A 26,380-nucleotide genomic window follows, 5' to 3' on the forward strand; every position below is an offset into this window, starting at 1 on the left:
GTTGTCCGTTACATCTGCTGAGCTACATTGAACCAACTGTGAACACATTCACCCGAGGGGTACGGGCAGTACCATACTTACGTCAGTCCCACACAACAGGTACGAAGTCAGCCTGTAATCAAACGTTAAGGGTTTTAAAAGTGATTTAGCAACTGTTAGCACGCGAGAGAGCGTTAGCCATTTAGCCTGCCAGCTAGCTCTGTAGCGCCATTCATTATGACACGAAGCTAACTAGTGGAGCAAACTCAGCTGGGCCGGAAAGGAAAACTGCCTCAACACGAGGTTGTCATCATAGTTGTAACTTTGCTTTCGAATTTGATCTCCACAACAATTGAATGTGTTGCTGCTGTTGTCACAAGTTAGGCGAGTTTCTGAACTAGCTAGCCGAGGTGCTAGCGTTGCGCGAACAACCACTCAGTGCGCGCGCGCTGCAGTTGTTATGATGTTTGTGTCAGCTGTCAAAATATGATCTGGTATTGGCCTTTATCTGGGCTACATGTATTCAGTTTAGTCTATATGCCAAGTGGTGAAATGAAACACAGAAGAGACCCTATGAGGGCTGGAGGACAGATATATAGAGCAGCAACAACTAACGTGTGTGTGTGTATGATAATGTAATCCTAGGTCGATCAGTTTTGTTCCTGATGTGTCCATGTACATGTATACATGTATATTTATGTAGTCTCAATTTATACAATGCCCCTATTTACTCAGTGACAGCAGGTCGTTCTGATTGTGTTTGCTCTACTCCAGCGTGTTGGATTTTGAAATGCAGCTATGACCATGGGTAAATTGCTACCTTTTTAGTTTGAATATTAAGTTGTTGTTTTTGTACTATTAGTAACTCTTTTCTGCTGAATTCTTCAGTCAACGAGTCCTTGAAGTCTACAACCCTCAAGCTTCAGCGGACACTTGTGCAGTAGTTATATCTTGTTTTGGGTTCTGTTTTTTTGCCTTATGGCTGGTTTTCAGCAAGTATAATACACATGTATTAAGGGCAGATGAACTGGTCATTGCCATTTCAGTTACCGCGTTCAAAACGTTAGGAGTCCTTCTGTTGTATCTATTGAAGCAGAAAAAAATGTCTTTATTCATTCAAATAATTCACATTTGTTATTGTATACATAAAATGCTGTTCACCCAGTATTTATGTGAATGCTTAAATTGAAGCGGAGAGTTGTCATTTTTAGGTCGTATAGTCATTGTTTCATGCCAAATCAAATGTGAGATATCACAGAAGTTAAACAAGAAAGAAAAGCTGAATCACTGTCCAACTATTTACACGCCTCATTTTTACAGTATCTATCTTCCAGCTATATTTAGAATAATATAAATATAACATCATATTGAATCTTTGTCTTTTCTCACACTCTTTCTCTCTCTTTAGAGGTATGGATGCAGAGGGTTTTGGAGAGCTGCTGCAGCAGGCAGAGCAGCTAGCTGCCGAGACAGAAGCCGTATCAGAGCTGCCGCATGTTGAGAGGAACCTACAGGAGATCCAGCAGGCGGGGGAGAGGCTTCGATCTCGCACCCTGACCCGCACCTCGCAAGATGCTGCTGACGTAAAAGCGTAAGGAATATGTTACGCACATAGTCATGCCATACAGTCAGAACTTCTCTGTTGTTCCTGTATAGTGTTCACAAAACCTACACAGGTTGTAATAAAATACATCTGCTTCTGTAAGTAAACAGTTGTTTGTCATTTAAAATGACTACTCACCTGCTGCTATGATGTGCCCTTTTTATTCTGGTAATAATGTATGGCAACATTTTGAAATTTCATTTTATATAAGCCATTTGATATAATGTTCTCCTGATTGAATAATGTTCTCCTAACCTTTGAAATCTAAATATGTATTACATCATTGAATGGATTGGTCATGGATGTAATATTACTAGTACAATTAACTGCCAATACCACAGTGTTTTTTTTACTCATCCCCTGTGACACATCTACACAATACAGGCTTCTTGTTTTAAGAAATGTGAATTGACGTGTCATCGAGTCATGCATAACAGATTTTGTCTTTTATAAATACCATATATTTTATAATTTGTTTTATTGTCCTTAGAAATGTTGGGTTTGGAGCTGCCTTGATCTTTAGCCAATGCGTAGTACTGCAATAATAGTAGCAATGCCTCTTGTGACCTCTAGTGGTTGTCAAGCAAAACGACAGGTTTTTCTCAGTCTTTCTCTCGGTTAAATCCATCCATTACATTCATTAATTCTTACCACCTCTGTCTTACTCTCAGGTCTATCCTCCTTGGTTCCAGAGGTTTAGACATCTTCCACATCTCTCAGAGGTTGGAAAGTCTGAGTGCAGCCACCACTTTTGAGCCCCTGGAGCCGGTCAAAGACACTGACATAGAGGTATGAATGACCTACTAGGACACAAGTCCAACTGGGTGCTAGCTTTGTGGTCTCATGAAACCGTCCTAGATTGCTTCATTAAAGCAAAAACTCACCAACATGGAGTGTTTTTTGTGAAATGCTTGTTTCAGATATCAAAGCAATAGAGAGAATAATGGCTCGAAGAAACCATCTTTGTCTGAGCACACGTTGTTTAAGCATTGGCTTGCGGGGAGATTGCATTCGCCAGATAACCGTAACATTAATGAGTTATAGTTGATAAGATCTGACCTCAATGTTGGTTTATGTTAGTGGATGTTTCTGGAATAACACAATACACACAGTAATCTCAATTAGTTTGTTGTTTCCATGGAGAAATAGGCTTCCAGTCTGACGGGTTTCCTTTTCTTTATTTTTTGCGAACAGTAGAAAAAGATTATTCTGGTCATGGAAGATGTTCTGATGAGCCTTTCCTTTCCATACATGAAATATGACACCACGGTTTTGAAGGCTACGCTGTGATTGTGTCGAGCCACACCTGAACTGTGTTGGAATAAACAAAATATTTTAGTAGATATATAGTTTGTACTTTTCTCATGGGAAGTCAGGCGTAAGTAGGGAATAGAGTGGTAAAATGGTTAGCTGGTGGGCAGCCTTAACTGTGAAACAGGTGGAAGTGTTGCATTAGGATTAAACGGCAGCTTAACGGTCCAGAAGCAGTATCTCAAGTGAGGTCATTCTCGTGGCGGTTGGGGCTGAAGACTGAATCGCCGGACCTGTGCTCGCTTCTCATCTCTGCTTGAGGCTACTTTAGTTGCTACCAGCGTAAAATACTAATCTTCAGCCAAACTGTCAGTGGTCGAGTTGTATTGTCGGTAATGTTGGTCCCAGGTTAAAAAGAATAAAAATAGTTCTGCTGTATTGATATTGATGCTTTAAAAACACTAAACAAAACTATAGAAGTGCATTCCCAATTCTGTGAAGTTAACAGTGGGTTATTGAAATAATTGGTTATTTATTGATTTGTGGTGTTCATTTTAGTTACATTGCATAATGCATAATCCCTGACAATACTAAACTTTGTAACAAGTCAACAAGGATATTTCCCACTTCACAATTTTCTTTCACTTGATACGGCTTTCCTTTTTACCTCTCCACCACAGCTTACTCCCTCTCTCTGCATTTCCCTGAGCTCCATCTGTTTCTTCATATTTTGTTTTACCCTACTTAATCCTCTGCCTATATCTGTTCTTTCATTTCTCTCCATCCCTTCTATTCTCTCTGACCTCTTCAGCCATAGATATGGCATACTTATGTCTCACTCTTTCCTCCTCTCTCGATAGACCACTTTTTGCCTTTCATTCTGTTACATTTAATAATTTTTCCTTCCTCTTGGTCAGCCGGATGTACGCGAGCCTGGGTGGGTTTGACTGATTGACTGGAAGAGCACTTAGCGTCTGGCAACGTGGACACACACACACACACACACACACACACACACACACATACACATACACACGGACACTCCCTCTCTACTCTTGATCTTTTACCCTTATTGGTTTCTAAGAAGTCCGTACATTAATGTTTAAATTTCCAAAGAAATGTGTAATATCTCATTAAGTAGAATAGTTACTCTGCTGTGTTACAAAAGGAAAAAAAAACACAGCTCCATTTGAACAACCAAATCCCAGGAAGGTCGTGAGGTCAGTTGAGAGTTGCATTGTATTATAAATACATCTCCTAAAGGTCCACATATTCAGTAATATGTTATGTGAATGATTATTAAAACAAATAGCATTGCAGACCATGGTCAGTGACCACAGTAACAACTACCAAGATATTGTTATGATTAAACCAGGATCATAGACTAGATTCATAATGGGGCTTTAACAAAGCCTCAACATCTCCATCACATCTGCTTTTCAGTGGTGAAATGAGCCGTTTCTCCTGACAATATTTTAACCTTGGTCAGAATATTGTATTATTGTAATATCATGTACATATGGATGAGCAAAACATACAACATTCAAAGTATTTATAAGATATTGCGTTACAAAGTATAGTATTTCTACTTTTCTGGTCACTCAACATCTCTGACTAGGTGGCCAAAACAGAGGTGATTTATAAATCTAATAAACTGGCCACTGGTACTTTGGGAATTTGTTTTTCTAATTAAGATCATGAGATGATACACAAACAGTTGACTCTAATTGCAAATTGTAACTAATTGTGACTCTAATCTCACGGAGTGTATTTGGCTCGATGACAAGGAAACAGAAAAATGTATCATACTCAAGAGGCCTGTTCAGCAAGAAAGAACAAATCAACACAGAAAGCTTGTGGTGAATTATGTGATTCTGATCAACACCAAGCAGCAAAGCAGGCCACTGTGGTCCCTCCTTCAGATCTCCATTTTACATCCTGCTGGGAGAGGTTCAGTCACTTTACGTCGCCAAATACACAGAGGAAAGAGAGGTTAATTGGAGCTGAGATATTACAAGACGGCAACTCAGCACAGGGTTGACATTCAACTTGTCTTCAAAAAACAAAAGTGTTACAGTATGCTTTACACACTGTAAGATTCATGGCACTTTAAAGGCTTTGGTCCATTCGTTAAATGTTAGCTATCAAAGGAAATTCACATAATGTCTGTATCATACTTTCCCAGATATCTTGAAATATCGTGAAAGATGCAACATTACAGATGTGTGTACGTGTTTAGCATGAATGAGCTGATGCATGTGCCTCTGCGGTTCCTGTGTGGAACACACACACACACACACACACACTCTGAGGGCATTGATGCATGACTGATGTTTCTGTATGTATTGCTGAACACAAATTAGAGAGGATCTTACTATATGACTTACTATAAATATATACAGACACAGAGTCTTTGATTCAGGGCTTCGTGAACGTAGGAGTGGAAAGTTATGTGCATGCCAGTTTTTTTTATTTAGGTTTTCGTCCTGTTTCTCTCCGTGTATTGTTAAAACATGGATACATTTATGCCTCGCCCCATTCAGATTTTTCTGCTCAAATGTAGAGGAAGCAGATACTCCACAATACTGACACACACATGGATGTATGCGTAAACAGGGAGTGAGACGGAAGCACACTAGGTCCTAACAGCTTTCATCACCACATAGACATTTTTACATCCTTCCTAAATCATTGTTCGATGCTCTGCCAGGTTGGACTTTGCATCATATGTTCTTTGTGTCGGTAGTTGTCGTGGCTGAATCGCTTTTGGGTGGGTTCTTTGTTTTCCGTCCCATTTAAATATGATGTACAACATTTAAATATGATGTACAAAAGAAGATTACAAATATATAGAGAGGCTGAAACCAAGAGAAAAGAGGAGATAAAAAGCAGTGGAAGACTGAGAGCAGTGCTGGTAGAAAAAATGGCGACCGGCTGCTATTTTTTTCTGTGTCCTTATCTCACTTTTCACTGTTCCATCTTTCTCTGCCAGGGCTCTCTCTCACTTTTTCCTCACCTCGCGCTCTCTCTCTCTCTTTCTCTCTTTCAGCTGATCCCTCTCTTTACTCTCTTTTACTTTTGCTTCTCTCCTTTTTGCCTTTTCCTTCATCTCCCATTTCCATCCTTTCTCTCGTTCTCTTTCTCTACTCCTGCCCTCCCCAATGCCACACACACACACACTCACACCCCTCAGCAGTGATGGCATGCATTCAGCAGATGCAGTTGGCTGAGCTCAGAGCATCTGCTGAGATAGACGGACACCACCGGCATAGCTTCACAGGATGTGTGTGTGTCGTGCACAGGCTCCTTGTGCTGTGTTTGCGTGTCTGTATCTGTGTCAGTCGCGATCGATTGCTGGCATAAACTGTCTCCCCATGAATGAATGTGTGTGTGTAGCGTAGATCTGGCTGCACGTGGGCGCATTCATTTTCATCTTGTCTGTGCTGGCCTGCACATATGAAGGCGGCTGTATGGCCTGTGTGTGTCATGTGCACAGGTCTACACAAGTGTGTATTAACATGCTTGCTTTGTGTGTGTGCTCTGATCGTAGGCCTACATATAGGAATGCCCCCCCTCGGCTTCCCACATGTTTCTCCCAAACCCTTCATTAACAAAACATGACCCTTAAGAGCATGATTAGCCTCATTTCAAGACAGGATGTCGGAAGCCATCAACCGAGGGGGAAAAATCCATTACTATAATTGCATTGAGCTGAGGGAGGGAGGGGAGAAGGAGGGAAGAAAGGAAGGATGCATAGATGGATAAAAAAGGAAGAAAATGAGTGGGCTTGAGGGAGGGAGGAGGCGGAGAGCCATGAGAGATGCTGGGATGAAGTGAAGGAGGGATGGAGAGAGAAAGGATGGAGGATGAGGGAGGGGGGGGGATGCCAGCGGATGGTAGGAACTGATTCTATATGAATCCATAGTTCCTTCTCATGGATCCCCCCCCGTGTCTGAGTGCTCAGTTGGTACGTCCCTCCGACAATAAAACCACCACCAGTGAGTCTTGATGTGGCACTTTCACTCGGCGCTCCGGCACACGCACAAGAGTCTCTGGCCTGCCTTCGACACGGTGAAAGGCTGCAAGCGAAGCACCATGCCGGCTCGACAGGGCACAGGGAACACGCCCCAGCATGGCATCCACTGCTGCTGCCCTGGCACAGCAACAGGGAGGGATGAAGAGACAGAGGGGCAAAGCAGGTCTGCCAGGCTGTCAAAGCCCAGATACCTGGGCACAGACAAAGAAACGAAAAAGCTCTTCTTTTTTTTTTTAACTCTTTGCTTGCCTCATCCTGTCTTCTCATCTGTCAGTCTGGGGCTCAGCATGAGTGAGTATTGCCTATACACATAGATATTCACACCCACTCACAGACAGACATGTGTTTTGCCTGTCACACTTTTTTCCTTTCACCTGTCTGTCTTTTCCTGGGTTCTGTCTGAGGCCACAGACGATGGCGATGATTGTATAAAAATGCATGTTTATAATTGGGGGCAAACATCACTGTTTCAATACACACAACTGTGTGTGTGTGTGTATGTATGTATGTATGTATGTATATATATATATATATATATATATATATATATATATATATATATATATATATATATATATATATATATATATATATATATATACTGTAGTATTTACATATATGTTTTATATTACACAAATTGAAGGGTGTGGTTTCTCACACACACACTGGTCGGCTCATTGTGTCACGGCAAATGAGGACAGAAAGCCTCCCACTCGTACTTTCACGATGACTGGCACAGAGAGCAAAGCTCCCAGTCTCCATTTCCCCTTTAACTGCTCTTTGACTGTGTCCTTATGTAGCCTTTCGATTCCTCGAGACCATTTATCTCATATTTCATACTGTGTAATGAGCCAGATCGAAAGGGTGAAAAATCTGACTTGCTGATTTCCCCGAACATTCTGTGAGATTGCAGTCAGACGCAGACAGTGTGACTATCTTGACCGAAGGCTAATAGAAAGAGGGCCTGCGTGTGCCGGCACAGAGAATGCGCACATGCATGTGAACATGCATACTCGAAGACGCACACTTGCATGAATTCCAAAAATTTTAAAGGTATGAGTTGCCTTCAGATCTTCATTATAGATTATAGCAAAAACAAATTGAGAAACAAATTTGGAATTTTCATCTGTTTTTTTCAAATAAAGGCAGACTAGCCCTCCATTCTACCTTCTTTACCCAGTTCAGCTTTTATTGACACATCTGCCATTTCTAATTCACAGCAATGAAGTGTTTTCTGATTTATCACTTTTTTTGTTCCTGTTCCTGTTAAATCTGGGCTGTCTGGCCAGCAGGCTGTGGGTGTTCACAGTGGGCTGCAGATCTGAGGACACACAATACAGGGGTGGGGCAACTAGAAACGTACATCTTTAGACGCACCTATTGCCCAGGACTGAATTGATCCTTGCCGTTGTCTTCTGCTTACATTTATTGTTTTTTTTCAGGGCTCTTTGATTCAACGCTATTCTATGGTAATTTTTCCCAAACGGGAAAGAATAAAATGCGGGATTGAAGCATCAGCAGTGTTAAGTCTGAGTCGAAGTGAAATTATGGTTACAGTTTGTGTCGGACTAAATAACATGCCAATGCCTTTCAGCTGTTCAGTGCAAATCCTAATTACACGCGCAGCAGTTGTGACGTTGACGACAATGTTCTTATGTCTTTTTGTGATAAATCCTCAGAATTTAATAAAACTGGACACGGTCTTTACAGGGCAACACACAAAGTTTGTAACAGTAAAAAAACAAATATATAATTTAGATTAATTTCTTTGTTTTAGTAATGTCTGATATCTGCGACATTTCTTGTTTCGTAAAGAGTTCAATTATATTTCTGGCGGAAATTAATATTGCTGGTGAAAGCGAAGAGCATTTGCATTTCTGACGAATGGTTGGCCACAGCTCCTTGCTAAGTTATTAATTTACATTTGGCACAAAGAAATGTTGCATAGGCAAAGCTGTTGCCAGTGCGAGTGCAGCTGGCAACAGGCAACTAAGTGACGGCAATGAAGCAAAAATGCTGAGGCCACTGCCCGGCAGTCATTCAGTGTTGCTTTAAGCCCCTCCCATATGTTTCTGGAGAAGATGAACATCGCATGTCACCTCCAATTTTCTGGGATAACAGTCAGTCATCACCAATGAGTAATGCAATCTCATGTTCTCTTGTAGTGCATATATCCTGTAAGCCTCTGTTAGAACCTTTTTCCATGCAGCGCTCCAGTGAGTGTTGACCTGAGCGCTCCTCTAGTTGGAGTGGTTAAATATATAGAGCTATTCTCAGCATCTCTTGGGGGGAAAATGTGAGAGGGAGGGTATAAGGGATTGGGCCAGAGGGGTAAATGGGCACGTTGATGAGAGAGGAACTTAGTTTCCTCCTTAATTCATTCAAATAGACTAACAGTATGAAGCATTTTACCAAGTAAGACCTTTTAGTTTTAGCCATTATAATGGTAGATAATGCCATGCAACTGTAAAAGTAAAAATGGCCTCAAAAACATGAAGGAACCTCTGAGTTCTGCAGATTTAATGTTGCGAGAGGACGCCAGTTGAATTGTCCCACGGCATAAAAACTTGAGTCTTTGGCTATAGTTTTGAAATAAAAGTGTAAAGAAGCTTTACTGGTCGTCTTATCGTTCTCTGTTAGTGCTTCTTTGTGACCTGAATGATTGATTGCTTTTTCTTTTAATTTCTAAAGACACATCACTGACCCATTTCAAGTTGTAGCAGATTGCCGTCCACTGTCGCTGAACAAGATTGAGTTGTGGTCCACAATACAGGTCCACCCCTGTATTGTGGTTTCCTCCTTCTCTTCTCAGTATGGCACTTAATTTTCTCCTTCTAATTGCACGTTGATAGAATAATGCATTATGGGCAGGTTAATTGACCCAGACAGATCATACATTCACGTCACACTTTTCTACCATTGATGAGCTTTCAATACAGTAATTATCGGTTCCTTTGGTATTGACATTGCTTCAAGAAGTTACTCATTCTCACAGTGAACCCTTTCTGCTTCCAATTTGTTCTTATTTGTCAGAACCGAGGGATGAGAGTGAAAGAGGAGAGGAATGCAATGACAGACAGAGGTGAAGACCTCCTTTCCAAGAGAGCTTGGAAAGGAAGGGAGGAGGAAAGGAAAAGAAAGAAGACTTAAATGGGCAGAGCACCGAATAGGTGGGGAGGATGGGGAGAGAGGAGAACAAGCTCAAAGGCTCCTACGTACTTAATACGCAAAGACAATATGGTGCTGGAAATGTCACCAGTGAATTTAAATGCTATTATCTGACTGAGGGAACGGCAATGTCCACCACCGTAAAAGGTTAATGTGTCAAATAGGTTATTGTGTTAGTTATATAAACTAAGAGTGCAACCCTGCGCAGGATTTTCGTGCATTTTAAGGAGCAGCAGTATTTAGCTGCAATAATGTCCACGCTCATTATAGTTCAAGCAACAGCAAAGCACCATAGAAATTACTTCTTTGTGTTCAGTTTGTGTCCTCAATTTAACAAGTATTGTTCTTAACGTTTAATTTTTTTAGATCTTGTGTTCCTTGATGATCTATTTGGCAAAAAAAAACGAATAGATTAGTTAATCTGTTTGTTAAAGTTATACTAATCAGTGAACAGTACAACATGTGCTCAGGCTCATGGTTTTGCTCCCACTTTTGCTGTAACGTAATTTCTTATATTTCACGTTAGACATGATCTTGCCCGGTTTTTCATGTAAAATTCTGTCTCCTCTTGGTAGCAAACCGAATGTACCTATAAATATAGAACCAAAGGCATTCCCGTATCAATAGCTTGATGGCAGGAAAGGCTCTTTTGTCAATATCTCTGAATAAGGAGATGATGCAACGTTTTCTGTCCGTGGCTCTGCCTCTGACTCATTCGCAGCTAAGGAGCTGTCATTGTCGCTCCGTTAAAATGCTGCCCATGTCATGGTGTTCTGCACAGAAAAGAAGAGATTTTTTACGTCGACTTGTATTTTTTGATACTGTAACGCTGCCAGTGACCCACTTTGGTGTTTGCCAGTAGCAAATTGCAGCCACCATTTTGGTGCTTTCTCAAAATGTCTGCCCCTTCATGCTCGTCAGCGCTCACCGACAGGAGAGTGCTGCCGTGCTCTCTCCTGTATAGTCCAGCTGTTTCAGAAGCTCAGGTTGTGTGTGTGTGTGTGTGTGTGTGTGTGTGTGTGTATAAGATGAGTTGTTTTATTATCAGTTGAGTCGAATGTAAATCAATAGGATTTTCATAGGAAGGACCAGAGGAACGGGCTGTACGTATGCAGGGGCAGCCATCTTGAGAGGACTTCAAAATGGAGGCCGACTGCTGCAAACTAGTGTGTGAAAAGCAGAGACGCTTGCCTATACAAGTGTGTGCGTGTATAGCGACCAAACGTTTTCTCAATCCTGCCGTGAGGCTGCACATGACGAGAGGATGGGAAATAGAAAAGCAGCTTCTGTCTCCCGTCGAGCAAATGATGGTGCGCCTGCTAAACCGGTCCCTAGAACTCTGCATGCAGTTGATCTCTGCTTCAGTTTGCCCCCAATTTTTGAGCTAATATCTCGTACTTTCTCTCTCCGTTTGTCTCGTCTCTTTCTGTGTGTTTGTCACACGTCTCTGCATCTCTCTCTGTCTGTCTCTCCCTCGTCCACAGGGCTTCTTGAAGAATGAGAGGGACAACGCCCTCCTGTCAGTCATCGAGGAGTCTCGCCGCAGGGTCAGTATCTGCCTCGTGTCTGATTGCTTCGCGGGTGGAAATAGAGCTGCGAATGAGTGACAGAATCTAAATCCTATAGTGTGGGAAAGGAGATCAGTCCTACAAAACCAATATCGCAGGATCTTCATAATATTTTTTTTACAAGTGAAATTGTTTAAATTTGAAAGGACAAGATGCAGTAATTATATTATATAGTCACATACAGTAGTGTTATTTCTTATATTTAGTTTTACAAAACCAGATGGGTTCTCAGCACGGCAGTGTGTATGAACATTAACACATCACAATATAAAACCACTTAAAAACCCAATGTTTAGTCATTGCTCCTCGCTGTGGTCTAAAAGTCCTTCTGGTGTGAACCTTCAGGGAATGGTTTTGAAATGGCTTCCCTGATGTGCAGAGCTAATAGGCCCAGCGTTTAATTAGCTGCCGTTCCCATTATCTCTCTTCTCCCTGAGAGACGAAAAAAGGACTTGTGTGCAAGGGTGGAAAACTCAAATGCACTGATTAGAAAGAAAGAGGATGTTAAAGATGTTCTTGCAGATTTCTATCTTGACTTCTATACCTTTCACATCACAGGAAATGTGTCCTCTTGGCCCGCCGAAATGACACATTTAGTCTCAGCAGTCTGTCACTTCACATGAATATGATTTTATTTCAATTTAAAGCCTTTGGCTTTTTAAAGCAGATAACTATATAAATATTTTTGAGGAATGCAAAAATCTGATAACAATAAATCAGTCAATTAGATTCAGGTGTTCATAAACAGGTTTTTTATAAGAATCTCTTAAATGCGATTGTTGGTAAAAAAATATATATAATATACTCAGTGGCACATTTTACAGTTAAAACATAGTTCTGTTCGTTTTGGTCCACAAATAAGAAATGTAATAAAGACACTTATTTTTTTAATGACTCATTTCTGCACTGAAACTTTATTGCATCATAGTTTTTGACGGACTGCAGGTCGGCAACTCAGAAATGTTAAAAGTAAACGCTTTGACATTCAGGCAGTGACCAAGTTAACCAAGTAAATGTTGGCGCTAGTCTACATTTGTGTCTCCCTGAGCTGGAGATTGGAAAGATTCAATTATCCCACGTTCCCATTACCTCACTTTGAGTCTCTGTGGAGAGTTAAAATAGAGGCACGGTGTCCTGATGGAGTAGTACAATCATGACAGGGCTCTGCTGCTAAATCTGGCGCGTAGGTGTCATATATATATATTCGTTATTTAATCAGGTAAAAGTCTCAATGCAATTAAAATCTCTTTTTCAAGAGTGTCAAACCGAGATGAGCTTTTAGCAGTTGCGTACAGGGGTTTATGAGATTTCCCCAGCCAGTAAAATCACAACCTAAAGCACAATGGTATACAGTCCAACATTTTTAGGCACTAATTAGATATATTCATAGAGAGCAGATCACCGTAATCCAATGAAGGTAAGGGGGTATTAAAGCAAATGTATCCTTGCCTGGAGGGGCAAACAGGATTTTATTTCTATAAAAGAAATCTAATTTATGTCAACTTTCAGATTGGAAACAAAGTTTTCGATGTGTGATTAATAATAATGAAGGTAGTAACCAGGGGCATTTTTTTTTTAAATGGGTGCATAAATTAGTCCGATGACATTTAGCACCTAGCATGTGATAATATTAGTTATTTAAATGATATATCCAAACGTGTAAAATGTAAATACTAACGTGTGTGCAGTAGCAAGTTGAGTATAATTGGGTTCATGTGTCTTTGCTGTGTTTCAGACGTTCCGGATGGCTGAAGAGTACCACCGTGAGTCCATGCTGGCCCAGTGGGAGCAGGTGAAGCAGAGAGTGTTGCACACGCTCATCGGAGCAGGAGAGGACGCACTGGACTTCAGTCAAGATGTGGAGGTACGGGAAATGCAACACAGAGGAAGGACCTCCACAGTTCACTCTATCTTCACCACAAAGAGAGACTTAGATAACACTGTTTTACCTCATGGGAAAGCTAGTTTTGCAGAGCTGCTGGGACTATTGAGGTTCATTCCTTGCTAAAAGTTCAAATGAATTATGTTGATGAGAGTATGTTATCTTGATAAATCAGCTAATTTTAGGTTTCCCCATGGACCCAGCTCTGCACCGGCCCTCTGCCGTTCGACTAGATCTGTCATAAATAATTAATAAGTTTCCTAAAACAAGATGCAGGTCCATCACTGTTTCTTTTTTAATATCAAAGACGCCAGAGGAAATGTCTATTTTTGTCATTTCTTAGTACTTGAGATTACAGATTTTACTTCCAGAGCGAGTCTGTTTTCCACTTTCTCGTGTTTACTATTAAATAACTCAATTCTAAGTTATTTTAAACCTGTCTGTTTGCTTCTCAGTTTGTCTACAACATAGTGGTCGTATCAAAAATAGGTGACCTCATTTTAGTGACTGAAGTTGTGGACTGTAAAAGATTGCTATATTAATATAACATTGTACATACATTCTGTTAAAAGAAACTAATTAAGCAACAGTGTCATTTCTTTTCCATTTATGTTTCCAAACATCCATATTATAATATATTTATTATCCTGTGCTAAATATGTCTCTCACTGTCTACTCACTCATCTAAAATAACCAGAATAACTGTTTCATCTGAGTCTCATAGATATTATTTTTATCTTGCTCCTGAACAAAATAAAATACTTTCATCCTGTGTGTCATCCTGCTGAAACCAATCCCAGCATGCATTGGGCAACCGGCAGTGAAACCTATCTGGGCTGAAAAGACTCAAAATACAGAATATTCAGTATGAAAAAGAGGATTTATTTTAAATGCTAATTGATTGTCACATTAAATACAATTTAAAAGTGTAATCGGTACATGATTGCTGTATCTATTTTCTAGTGTTATCTAACATCCTTATTAAAAATGCTTCTTGCCTGTGTGCAGCGTATTTATGAATTCATCCGCTGCCTCTCTGTTCATTGTAGCCGAGCTTTGTGAGTGAAGTGACAGCTCCAGGAAGGAGTGCACTGGACAGCGTGGAGGTGGCCTATGGACAGCAGGTGAGTCGATGTCAGACTGATCATTTTGTTGTACATGGAATAAACTTTGGATAAAAATGAATGTACAGAAAACTCCAAGGCACTGATTTTATTGTCATGGCATCTTTGGACCTAAAAACAAACTACCTCAGACGTGTTTCGTCAGGGAGTGCAAATGTATACTTGATGCAAAATACCTTCCATCCCCTTTATCTCAGTGCCGTCGTCGGGTCTTTTTTTTAACTCTACCACTGGCAAGCATCAGAGTCAGAAAATCTGAAAACTATATATTTGCAGATATTCATTATTCATTATAAGACAGTTTCTGACATAAATGCTGATAAACGATACATCTATCATACTACCCCTTCATTTACCAGTCAGGCTCTGTTACAAACATCGGCAGGTATTTATTATTTTGTTCAAATTAAAGAAAACACTTTCACAGTGTATATATTAAAAGAGATTATATTTCTGACCGTGATAGCTTCGGTCTCATCTTTTAAATAAATTAGATGTAGAACAGAGAAATGTTCATACTCCACCTCCTTTAATTAACGTTCATTAAAGTGAGTTGAACACGGACGTGTGAACGAGTTTGTTTGTGATGCCCTCTTTCGGTTTGTTCAGTTAAAATGGGGTCACAGGAAGTGGCAGATCAAACATATTGATTGATTGGGCGGTAGAGGGGGGGCCTCTGGGTAATTCTCTCTGTTTCTCTACTGTCCCTCCCTCATCCTGTCTGACCTTCTCTGTCTGTCTCTGCTACACGACGCAGTACTTGTGTGGCCTTTCCTCTGACCATGTGTCGACACATTGCATGCGGCATCGTTTGTCTAGTTTTTTTTATCCTCTTTGATGACCTTTTAAACATTTTGATCCTTTTTTTCTTGTTTTTCGTCGTAAACCATTTCACTCGATGGGCATAGTGTTCGCTTTTACTTCTGAAGCTGAGGATGGAGTTGTAGGCGGAGTTTATTTCATTTGCAACATTCATTTGCAAATGTAGAATTTAACCTGAAAATGTTGCCTTTACTGATTTAGGGGGCTTATTGCCAATAAACCCTTTTTCTCTCTCTCTCTTCGTCTCGACGTCGTCTTCCTCCAGATTTACATTTTCAATGAGAAGATCGTGAATGGTCACATCCAGCCTAATCTGGGGGATTTATGTGCTTCTGTCGCAGAAAGCCTGGATGACAAGGTAAGAACATCTGCTATCACCAAGAAATTGTTGTTTTCAGATTTAATTATTTTGTCCTCTGCCAAGATTTAGACTTAGTTTAACTCTGACGGCTAATATGCAGTCAGTCTTTTCCGACAGGTTTGAAGTAACTGACTGTCGCCCTCTCTCTTCCCTCCAGAATGTATCAGACATGTGGCTGATGGTGAAGCAGATGACAGATGTGTTGCTGGTTCCAGCCAAAGACACCCTCAAAAGTCGCACCTCTGTTGAAATGCAGATGGCCTTCGTGCGCCAGGCGCTCAGCTTCCTAGAGAACAGGTAACTATGTTTGTTTTTGTTTTTCTAAAGGGCAGTCAGTGGTCAGGCTGGTGTTTTGAAGAGCTCAACTTTCTCGGATGTCCAAGTTAGCAGTGGGCATACAATAGTTCAAATTTAAGCCAAACTGAACCATGACGACTATATATGTGTGTGTGTCTCCTCTCTTCCAGTTATAAAAACTACACCATGGTGACCGTGTTTGGGAACCTCCATCAGGCCCGACTAGGTGGAGTTCCAGGAACATACCAAATAGTCCGCAGCTTCCTCAACATTAAACTACCAGGGCCTTTGCCTGGCATGCAGGTAACACTAGCAGATTCTCAACGTTTTCTTTTTTTTATTCTGCCAATAATATAACTGCTAACCATTAATAATATCATTCATTATTTTATATTTGGTAAACCTACCAATCGTATCGCACCAACCCTGATTGTGAACGAATCTTCACTGATGTTACATTTCAAACGAGCTTAATTAATGTGTAGGTTAAAAACTAATATGAGGACAGAATCTTTATTTGACACGAGGCAGTGTATTATTGTCACCACTGCATTGAATATCTTCTACACTATCTGTGTCTTTTCAGGATGGAGAGATAGAAGGCCATCCCGTGTGGGCTGTGATCTACTACTGTCTGCGTTGTGGAGATCTGAATGCAGCCATGCAGGTTGTGAACAGAGTGCAACATCAGCTGGGAGACTTTAAGACCTGGTTTCAGGAGTACATGAACAGCCCTGACAGACGGTGAGAACCCCGTGAATTCTTGCCTTATATGTATATGTTGAGATGCACACAGCGGTCTTAGAAGGTCAGACTGTATCATCATTCATGCCTCTTGGTCTTTTCCCTTCAGCCTTCCTCCGACTTTAGAAAACAAGCTCCGTCTCCACTACCGCAGAGTGCTGAGGAACAGCGCTGACCCTTACAAGAGAGCCGTCTACTGCCTGATCGGGAAATGTGACATCAGTGATAACCATGGAGAGGTGGCAGACAAGACTGAAGACTACCTCTGGCTTAAGGTACAGTAGACTTCAATTAGCTCTTTTTCTTTTTGGTTTATTTAAACTTGAAACGTTAGCACACTAGCCAGAGGAGATGCTGGCCCAGATAATGATCATCCTTAAAAGTGCCACGGCTTGTTTAACAAAGTGTGTCTCGTGTTTTTTGTCCCTGCAGTTAAACCAGGTGTGTTTTGATGATGACGGCAGCAGCGCTCCTCAGGACAGACTGACCCTGCCACAGCTGCAGAAACAGCTGCTGGAGGACTACGGTATGGAACTGTGTTTCTGTTTCAGCTCTATAAATGACCACAAATCTTTAAACTGTCGTTTCTCGACATTGTGATGCATCACTTTTGCCTCCATTCCATCATGTTTTCCTCAGAGGTGCTTGAGAAGCAGAGGGGTCACATGCTGTTCCCCGTGGACCTTTGGCTCATTGTAGAGATGATGCACAAATTGCAATTGTATTGGCCGATTCCAATTTAGCATTTTTTTATACTCTGACCGGCCGATTCTAATTTTCTTTCTAAGAACTATAATTGACAGCAATGCTCCAGAATCCCAGAAAATAATTCAGTCAGTGTAAACTGTCACAAAAAAAAGTATCCTCTTTCTGGTGTATTGTCGTCTGTAGTGGTTATTTGCAACAAAAAAAAAAGCATACAATTCAAATGATTAGGAAATAAATGATTGTTTTTTAATTTAAATACACGAAAAAAACATCTTGGCAATAGGGGTTTTAATGATGTTTTATAAGCTGTTTAGAGCTACTGTTAGGAAGTTAAACAGGTCATCAATTTCCTCGCTAATTTATATTGCTGCGAAAACATCTCCTTCAAGTTTTTTCACCAAAAACTATATTTTACAAGATCACATTTGAACACATGATAATGTCATGTGGGTACCACTTTTGCATCCTGCTTTCTGTTATTATTTTTTTTATATAAACATTCTGACCTGTACTAATTAATTCCTGCCGTCTCGGTGCTAGTTTTCCTCGTCTTGTCTTTCTCTTTGCTTCGAAATGTCTTTAATCTTGAAGGGGGTTGCAGACAAAAGATGTGTGTATGTACAAAAACCTCAATTTGGAGATGCTGATAAGCCACCTTAGAAAAATATAAATAAACTGAAATTTGCGTCGCAAAATAAGCAACTTGGCAGGATCTGGAAGTAAAGGTGGTGCATGGATGATTTAACAATACTAAAGTATACGGCTATGAATATTTCAGCTTAGTTCCTGAAAAGTCATGTTTGTCCTTCAGTTTGTCATTTCAACAGCTTTAAACACTACAGTACCCATGAGCCTCAGCGACTGTATCTATGGACGACAAGATAGCCTGAATATGAGTCAGAGCTGTAGCAAATTCTGAATCCTTTGTCAAAGTAGTCAGGAACAAAATGTCATTCGTTTGTGGGGAAATGTGCCAGAATCTGTTTGTGAATTTTAAACTGCCAAATGTAGAAATAGTAACACAGTTTCTCATCTTTTGTATTCATGATTCAGCCAGGGGAGTTTTTGGTTTGAAAGCGCTACAACTGCCAGTCACCTGCTGCCTGTGCAGAGAATTAGATTACGCCTCCCGTCTCGTCTCTCCGTAGGTCTTATCAAATGCCTTTCGTGAAGTTAAAAGAAACAGCTGCAGCTTAAACTCCCATTCTTCCTCCTCTTCAACAATTCTGTGCCATTGCTGTTTCAACGCAATGAATAATACAAGCAGGGTCGATAGGCACACTTTTGGATAGTCTCCCCCCCCACAGGCATTAATGGTCTGACACATGGAAAATGACAGAAGTATTTTTAGCATAAGCTAAAAAGGTTTTTACGTTTTTTTATTTGTCACATACTCAACTCAATCTCTACATTGTGCGGTGAAATGCTTCTTTGTCTTCTCCAGCACTGTGCTTGAAGTATATAATCTAAAAATACAATATATACTATTTGTAATTATACTAGAGCCCATATTGCGATCACACCAGCGGCCCCTTCAAACCCTCATTTTGATTTAAACATGTGAAGTTTCATGACTGCGTCTGACACGATTGTGACGTTATCACGATGACAAAATCTGTCCACAAAAAAAGTACTCAAAACCTCCTCTGTGGTAGACTTCCTAGTACAGAAATGTATCAGGGACCACATTTTGCTGTGATGACGCACACACAGCGGTTGGTATGTGTGTGTGTGTGTGTGTATATATATATATATATATATATATATATATATATATATATATATATATATATATATATATATATATATATATATATATATAAACAAAGATAAGTTTGAGATACTCCAATGTGACACTGCATATGTTTTACTTAGCCATGCACATTAGAGTAAGTCTCTCTTTTAATTATTGTTGCTAGGCAACCAACAAATCACCTTTCTTCTTAATTCATCCGGACAATTTGGGGGAACAACGCATGGGGCCCTTTTCTATTCTGAGTGGAAGTTTTTACACTAGGGGAGCTGGAGAAGAGCGTAGAAACAAGATGGCAGAAGCAGCGAGCAAAAAGCTTCACTCTCATTGAAAACAATTATTTAAAGCTGCCCCAGGCTGCTAAAATGCACTCTGCCTGATCAGGGCCTCCAACAGCCACTTGGCTCCAACACACACACACACACACACACACACACACACACACACACACACACACACACACACACACTCCCACACAAAAGGGGGAGCATAAGGTTATTAGGCCTTTTCTCCCACAGATTGAGAAAGCAGTTTTCTCCCCTGGGTGTTGCCTTCTCCACGGGCCGATCCTGCTCCGTTCAGATAAGACGGCGCTCTTCCTCTCTCAGTAGCGCTCTCCCTCTCCTTTTCCCTCACCCTCACCGATTTTCCCTCTGGAACTCTCTCTGCTCATTGGGAAGTACAGCCTGAAGCCACATTCTGTTTTCTCTCATGCTGCTCTGCTCCTTCGGTTGTCTGGCTCGTGTTCCTAGTTGTACTCCATCTTGCTTCACAGCGGGACGTGAAGCCCAAAGCCCCGTCTGTTCCTCTCTCCTTCCTTCGCTGCTTCTCTGTCCTCTCCTTTTATCCTTTATCCCCGTTTCTCCTCCACCTGCACCGCCGTGTCCCCTCTTTCCTCCCACTGATTTCTGTCCCCTTTTCCCATTTTCTCTCCTTGCATGTCTTCTTTCTCATTTCTTGTTTGTACAATCTGCTGCAGCCCCCCCACGCTCTTATCTCGCCTCCTTCGTCCTTCTCCTCTTCATCGCTCTCTCCCGCTCTTCGTCTCTCATTCGCTTTCCCTTTTTGAACTAAAGTGCTGTAAGTCTGAGATAAGGCTATAAAATGGCTGACATGGTCCACCCTGTTCTACTCCTCAGCCAGCAAGAGGATTAAGGATTATAATTAAAAAAGTAAACTTGATGACTAAGTACCTGCACTTAACTGCACATTTTCTAATTATTACATGTTAGTTACCATAGCAACTGTCAAACGTTAACGTGGCATGTATAGACCTCGAAATTAAACCGCTGTCTTAAATGGTAATTATAGTTTAATGTGTTTTAAGTACATTCAATAATAGCTGTAGAAGGGTTTCTATAGTAACTGTCAGATAAACGCTGAAAACCTCACACATGTGATTTCAATTATTTTCCTTGATTAGACCTTGATCTTGTACAGACTGTATTCAATGCACAGGTCCCTCCTTAATGTTTGCACTCGGTAGTCTTATGCCTCATTTCAACTGCATGGTTCGGCTTGATTCGACTCACCTTTGGTGCCGGTTTCCTTTTCCTCGACTGCAGATGGTAGATCCTCAGGTTCGGCTGAACATCACAGCGAAGCCGCATGAAACTGCCATGACAACGTCTTCAATGCGACTCTCGCGGAATTCTTTTATTGGCAACCAAACAGTCGGCACTTTTGCATCATGTTGTCATTTTGCATGCTGCCATTCTTTTTCAAAAGTGGGTCATTTGAATGAAGAGTAAAATAGCTTGGGGCTCGACAGGGTTGGTACCAAAATACAAGTGCTAGGTGCAAACCACAACGAACACCAGAAAAAAAAGAGCGACTCGATTTGAGCCATGCAGTGAAAATGCAGCAAAAGATAAAAAGATGGTCACAAATGACTCTCAAAAATGAAATATGTCTGAACACATCTGACATTAAAGGTGTGACTTATTTTCCTCCTGAAATGATATGCTGGTTTAATTAATGCAGAAATACTTCAACACTTCCCTCTCTCTCTCTCGTCGTGTTTCCAACAGGAGAGTCCCATTTCTCTGCGAGCCAGCAGCCCTTCCTGTATTTCCAGGTGTTGTTCCTGACGGCTCAGTTTGAGGCGGCCGTGGCGTTCTTGTTTCGCGTCGAGCGGCTTCGGAGTCACGCTGTGCACGTGGCGCTGGTCCTGTACGAGCTGCGGCTGTTGCTGAAGTCGTCTGGCCAAAGCGCTCAGCTGTGTGAGTGCAATCGCCTTCACTTTGTCGAGTGACGCAGGCCCTTGTGAAAGTCAAGTTTTAGTGAAACTAAATGTGGCGACCTTTTCCCTGTAGTGAGCCAGGAGCCCGGTGACCCTCACATGGTTCGCCGCCTCAACTTTATCCGTCTGCTCATGCTGTACACTCGCAAGTTTGAGTCCACTGATCCGCGGGAAGCCCTGCAGTACTTCTACTTCTTACGGTAAGTAATCCTACACTCTCACAGTCGGATGAACATCCTGTATTGCGATTTTATGACCGTGTACCATACTGACAGTTGGTAAAGGGAGAGTATGTGTGACAAATATTATGAATCGATTTCAGCAATTGCTTTTTTCTCGTGATGTTCACTATGATGTCTCTGTTTTTAATTCTTACTGTATGTTTCTGTTCTGCAGTGATGAGAAAGACAGCCTGGGAGAAAACATGTTCATGCGTTGTATCAGTGAACTTGTTATTGAGAGTCGTGAGGTGAGTGGCCCACATTTACACGGAGACCCTGTGGATATAAATGCCTATACAGTTGTTTAATGCCCTTTAACACCTTTAATGCAGCCTCAACTAATACCAAGTATCCTAGTCGTGTGTCTTAAAGAGGGACATAGCATATATATTTAATTGTTTTTCTTTTATTCCTGGTCTCGTCTCGGACATCTTTTGTCCAATACTCTTCTACTTGTTAAACTATTACATTTAGCTAATGAATAAATGTGTTATGTTTTTCAAATTGTTTTACTTTTTAAATATCTTGGGGGGGGGAGGGGATATTTAAGTCTGGGTAACAATAACTTGAATTTATAAAAATCATTGTTTTTTTTAGCTTCGTAAATATAATTAGACAAAATATAAATTTGAAAAGACCTGTCATATTGTCGGATTTATTTCAGGGCTGTTTCTCTGATTTTACAGTGTGCACTTTTTTTAATATGCTATTTTTGTCTTTTTTACAGTTTGACATGCTGTTGGGGAGATTAGAGAAGGACGGCAGTAGGAAGGTAGGAAGATTGTGTCTTTGATCTTATCGCTCCCTCATCTGTTCTGTGGTTGTGTTTCTATGAATGCGTTGACTTCTCTTCTTTTTACTCTGTCACATTGCTCGTCTTTCACTCTTTTTCTCTGACTCTCTTTGACACTCCCTGTTTAGCAGCACTTTGTTCCTCTGTCTCCTAAAAGCTTTTCACAATGCTTCATAGAAGCCTTTGTCTGCAAATGTTCTCAACATATCTCATCGTGCAGCGCTCTGCAAAATGTGACGTCTGAGTGTGTTTTAGTCCCCTCAAGTCCTACTGATCAATCGAGGGTTGTATCTTTACTAACTGAGCTAATGGAATGCTGCATTAATGTTGAGTTCCTCTACATGAATAGACTTTTTGGGAGACATTATATTTTACAGTATAGGATTGTAAGATTGCAGTTTGCTGGATTTGAGTATTACTAAGGCATCTTTAATATTGTACTTTTCATAGAAGTAATATATTGTACATGAGACCTTTTCCATATGTTTATGGTCATGTTCTTGAAACAGTTACGACGTGGTACTACGATATTTGTTTAGAATCAAATTTAGTCAGAATCAGTATAGAAAAAGAAGAACATTGATATTTAAGGTTTCTGAGCTGTGTCACTAAGAATTTGCGTTTAAAAATGTTTTTGATTATGAACTATATTTTTAAGTTATTTAGGTTTGATGTTTATAATTGCTTAAATGACGAGGCTGCACTTTTTAACGCAGCACAATTAGAGGATTACATGAGAGGGAAAATCTGTGAATTCTTTGCAATATATCTGTCATCAAGCGAGAGCAATTCATCCCAACCCTTAAAGATTTTGATTAGTAAAGGAGTTTGAACAAGCTATTCCGGTGCGGATATATTGAAGCCGTGGTACGTGTTTTTCTTATTAGATATGAAAATGTTGATTGTTGTTCTTTGGAAGTTATGACAAAGATATAAGTCTAATTGGCATTTGTGGTGGTAAGAAGCAGCAGGATGTGGCTGTTGGTGCTGAAGGGTTTGTCACTGGAAGCAGATCAGGGCCATGTTTACTGTTTTGGTGATGGTGGTTATGAATGTAACAAGATCTCTTTTCACTCTTTAGAAAACAATTTGTGTCATAGAAATGGAATTTCATAGATGTTAATAGATCCGATGTCTGGGTTTTCTAACCTTGCTTCTTTAGCTTTTACTTGATGCTTTAGTTTGATCTCATGTTTGGTTGCTGAACTCAAACCAACAACTCAAGGATAGTTGCCATCTGCTCTATAATCAGAGCGGTAGTGTTCTCAGTCTCACTCTGATCTTCTCCCCTCCTCCCTCTAGCCTGGAGTCATAGATAAGTTCGCCGGGGACACCAGAGCCATCATCAGTAAAGTTGCTCTGGAGGCCGAGAACAAGGGCTTGTTTGAGGAGGCGGTCAAACTCTATGAGCTGGCCAAGGTAAGCACACTTGTTTCTGTGGTCTCTGCGTCAACAGACTGAAACTGTATTTCTGCAAATCTGCTGTCGTTTGCAGCGGTTTGTTTCGAGTCCTCTCACTGTCTCGCTGTCTTTTTTCCATTGGTCTTTGTCTAGAAGTCAGATAAGGTGTTGGAGCTAATGAACAGGCTGCTGAGTCCGGTCATTGCTCAGGTCAGCGCTCCTCAGTCCAACAAGGAGAGGCTAAAAAACACTGCAGTGGCTATTGCCGAGAGGTAGGACACACACACACACACACGCCCTAGTTTAAATCTAATCAAGAGCATCTGAATCTGAAAAACTGAATAATGTCCTCTTTCCGCTGCAGGTATCGTTCTCAGGGCACCACAGGAGATAAGTGCTTGAATAGTACTTTCTACCTTCTGTTAGACCTGACGACGTTCTTTGACGACTACCACGCAGGCCACGTTGACAGAGCCTACGACGTGAGTGCAACACAACTGTCCCAATACAGAAACAGTTTGTCACACGCATAGTATGGGACACCATGATTACTATATTGAAGTGATATATGTTGTTGAATATGTGACGCTTATTGAATCCAGTGTCTGATAAGACGGGTGCTGGACCAAAGCACATATCGCGTATATAATGCCATGTTCCTTTTATATCATCTTTCAGTACTTTTATATATCATATATGTGGCCTTGATATACTATCGGTGCATGTGTTCGATATACAATGTATTTTCTTAATATTATTTAATATTTCATTGACTTGGCAACATGTGTGGGATGTCACGTGTGCTTATTGGTGCATTATGTGTATTTCATATGGCGACAAAAGAAATCTGGGTGAAGAGCCGGGTGCTTGAAACATTACGCAGCAATAAAGGTCCTTCTAGCAGGAGCTCCTTTAAATTCCGCTGACTATGCGGAGCTCCTCTGTTAATGCCGTTCCTCTTTGTGTTTCTCTACCAGGTGATGGAGCGTTTAAAGCTGCTTCCTCTCAGTCAGGACAGTGTGGAGGAGAGAGTGGCTGCTTTTAGGAACTTCAGTGATGAGGTGAGATCAAGATCTGAACGCTCAAAAGGGACTTTCAGACTTTCTCACAATACACGGCATTAATCTTTTATTCTTTCTAAACGTGTCCTCTGTGTCCCCAGGTGCGCCACAACCTGTCTGAAGTGCTGTTGGCCACCATGAACATCCTGTTGATTCAGCACAAACGCCTGAAGGGAGCGGCCGCAGGCACACCTGGACGACCACAGAGGACCATAGAGGACAGGGACATGGTGAGAAGACGGGCTCTGATGGAGCAGAGGGGCAAACCGAAACGGCTGAAAGAGATGGATAATAAATTAGAGCAAGATGAAACGCTTTTATTGAAAAATCTAATTGCTGTCAGTAGGAGAAAATGTGTAATGTGTGCTACTATATCGTTTTAGTAGTACGCCGACATATGTGCCAATATTTGCTCAAACAGTCTGACAGGATGTACAGAAGCAGTCTCTTACAGTGTTTTAATCTCTATGTGCCCTTTTTCTTCTTTTTCTTCTTCTTCATCAAACAGCAGCTTCGCAGTCAAGCCAGAGCCCTGATCACGTTTGCGGGTATGATCCCATTCAACATGACCGGAGACACCAATGCAAGACTGGTGCAGATGGAATTACTGATGAACTGAGACGCACACGCACACGCACACACACACACACACACACACACACACACACAGAGCTACAAACAGAGCTACAAACAGAATTATTTTGGCTTTTTCAGACTGTTGCTCTGGTAACCTTGTGACCTTTTTTCTTTTCAGTCATCATTGTGTTAACAGATGCATCCTTATATCATCCATCTGAGTTCCCCTTAGTTGTCCGTTCTTTTTGTTCTGTTCGCTATTTTTTCAGTTTTGTTGTTTAATATTTGTATCTTTGATGATTTTGGAATAAAAAAATAAGTGTACTTTTCAGTTGTCTTTTTTTTATTTTGAACCACTACATGTCCATTACATTTGCTTTTTTTCTTCATTTAGCCCCACTTTTTAAAAGCATTATTTTCACAGTAATTGTTGCATGTGCAGAGCAGTCGGTTTTAAAATGTTCCTTTCTGAAGTAAGACAACAAAACAATTCTGCATCTATTAAGAAACGTAAGTCTTTTAAATGTTCAGTCAATGTATCTTTTAAATTGGAGAGTTTATAATGGAAACACACGTCAATATAATGTACCCTGTTAACTCTCAGAGCTCATCTTTCCAGAGTAAAGTGTTGATTGATTGTCAGTTTTAGATATTTCAACTCCCTCTGGTTTAATATGAGCATGTTACTGTCTGCAGTTCTTGGTCCTGAGTGTAGAAGGCAGACTCCATGTTGTCTCCACAGGCTATAGTGCGGATCTGTGACACGTCCTCTCCCCTGGCAGATAGATGG

At 40.9% G+C, this 26,380-nt stretch overlaps 1 protein-coding gene across 1 annotated transcript; it reads left to right on the forward strand.

Moving 5' to 3' along the window:
* Nucleotides 1-1,391: 1,391 nt before the first annotated feature.
* nup93 (nucleoporin 93) lies at nucleotides 1,392-25,842 on the forward strand (the record flags this gene model as incomplete). The annotated part of the gene is made up of 21 exons (XM_079223062.1): nucleotides 1,392-1,570; nucleotides 2,254-2,371; nucleotides 11,522-11,584; nucleotides 13,341-13,469; nucleotides 14,537-14,611; nucleotides 15,699-15,791; nucleotides 15,952-16,091; nucleotides 16,262-16,394; nucleotides 16,678-16,835; nucleotides 16,945-17,110; nucleotides 17,268-17,361; nucleotides 21,327-21,518; nucleotides 21,612-21,738; nucleotides 21,935-22,007; nucleotides 22,487-22,531; nucleotides 23,855-23,971; nucleotides 24,107-24,225; nucleotides 24,318-24,435; nucleotides 24,931-25,014; nucleotides 25,116-25,244; nucleotides 25,523-25,842. 21 exons carry the CDS (start codon nucleotides 1,392-1,394, stop codon nucleotides 25,631-25,633), a joined length of 2,463 nt encoding a protein of 820 aa, XP_079079188.1. The 3' UTR covers nucleotides 25,634-25,842.
* Between the last annotated feature and the right edge of the window lie 538 nt (nucleotides 25,843-26,380).

The sequence above is a fragment of the Taurulus bubalis genome (assembly GCF_910589615.1).
Source record: "Taurulus bubalis genome assembly, chromosome: 9".
In the NCBI taxonomy this organism is placed as follows: domain Eukaryota; kingdom Metazoa; phylum Chordata; class Actinopteri; order Perciformes; family Cottidae; genus Taurulus; species Taurulus bubalis.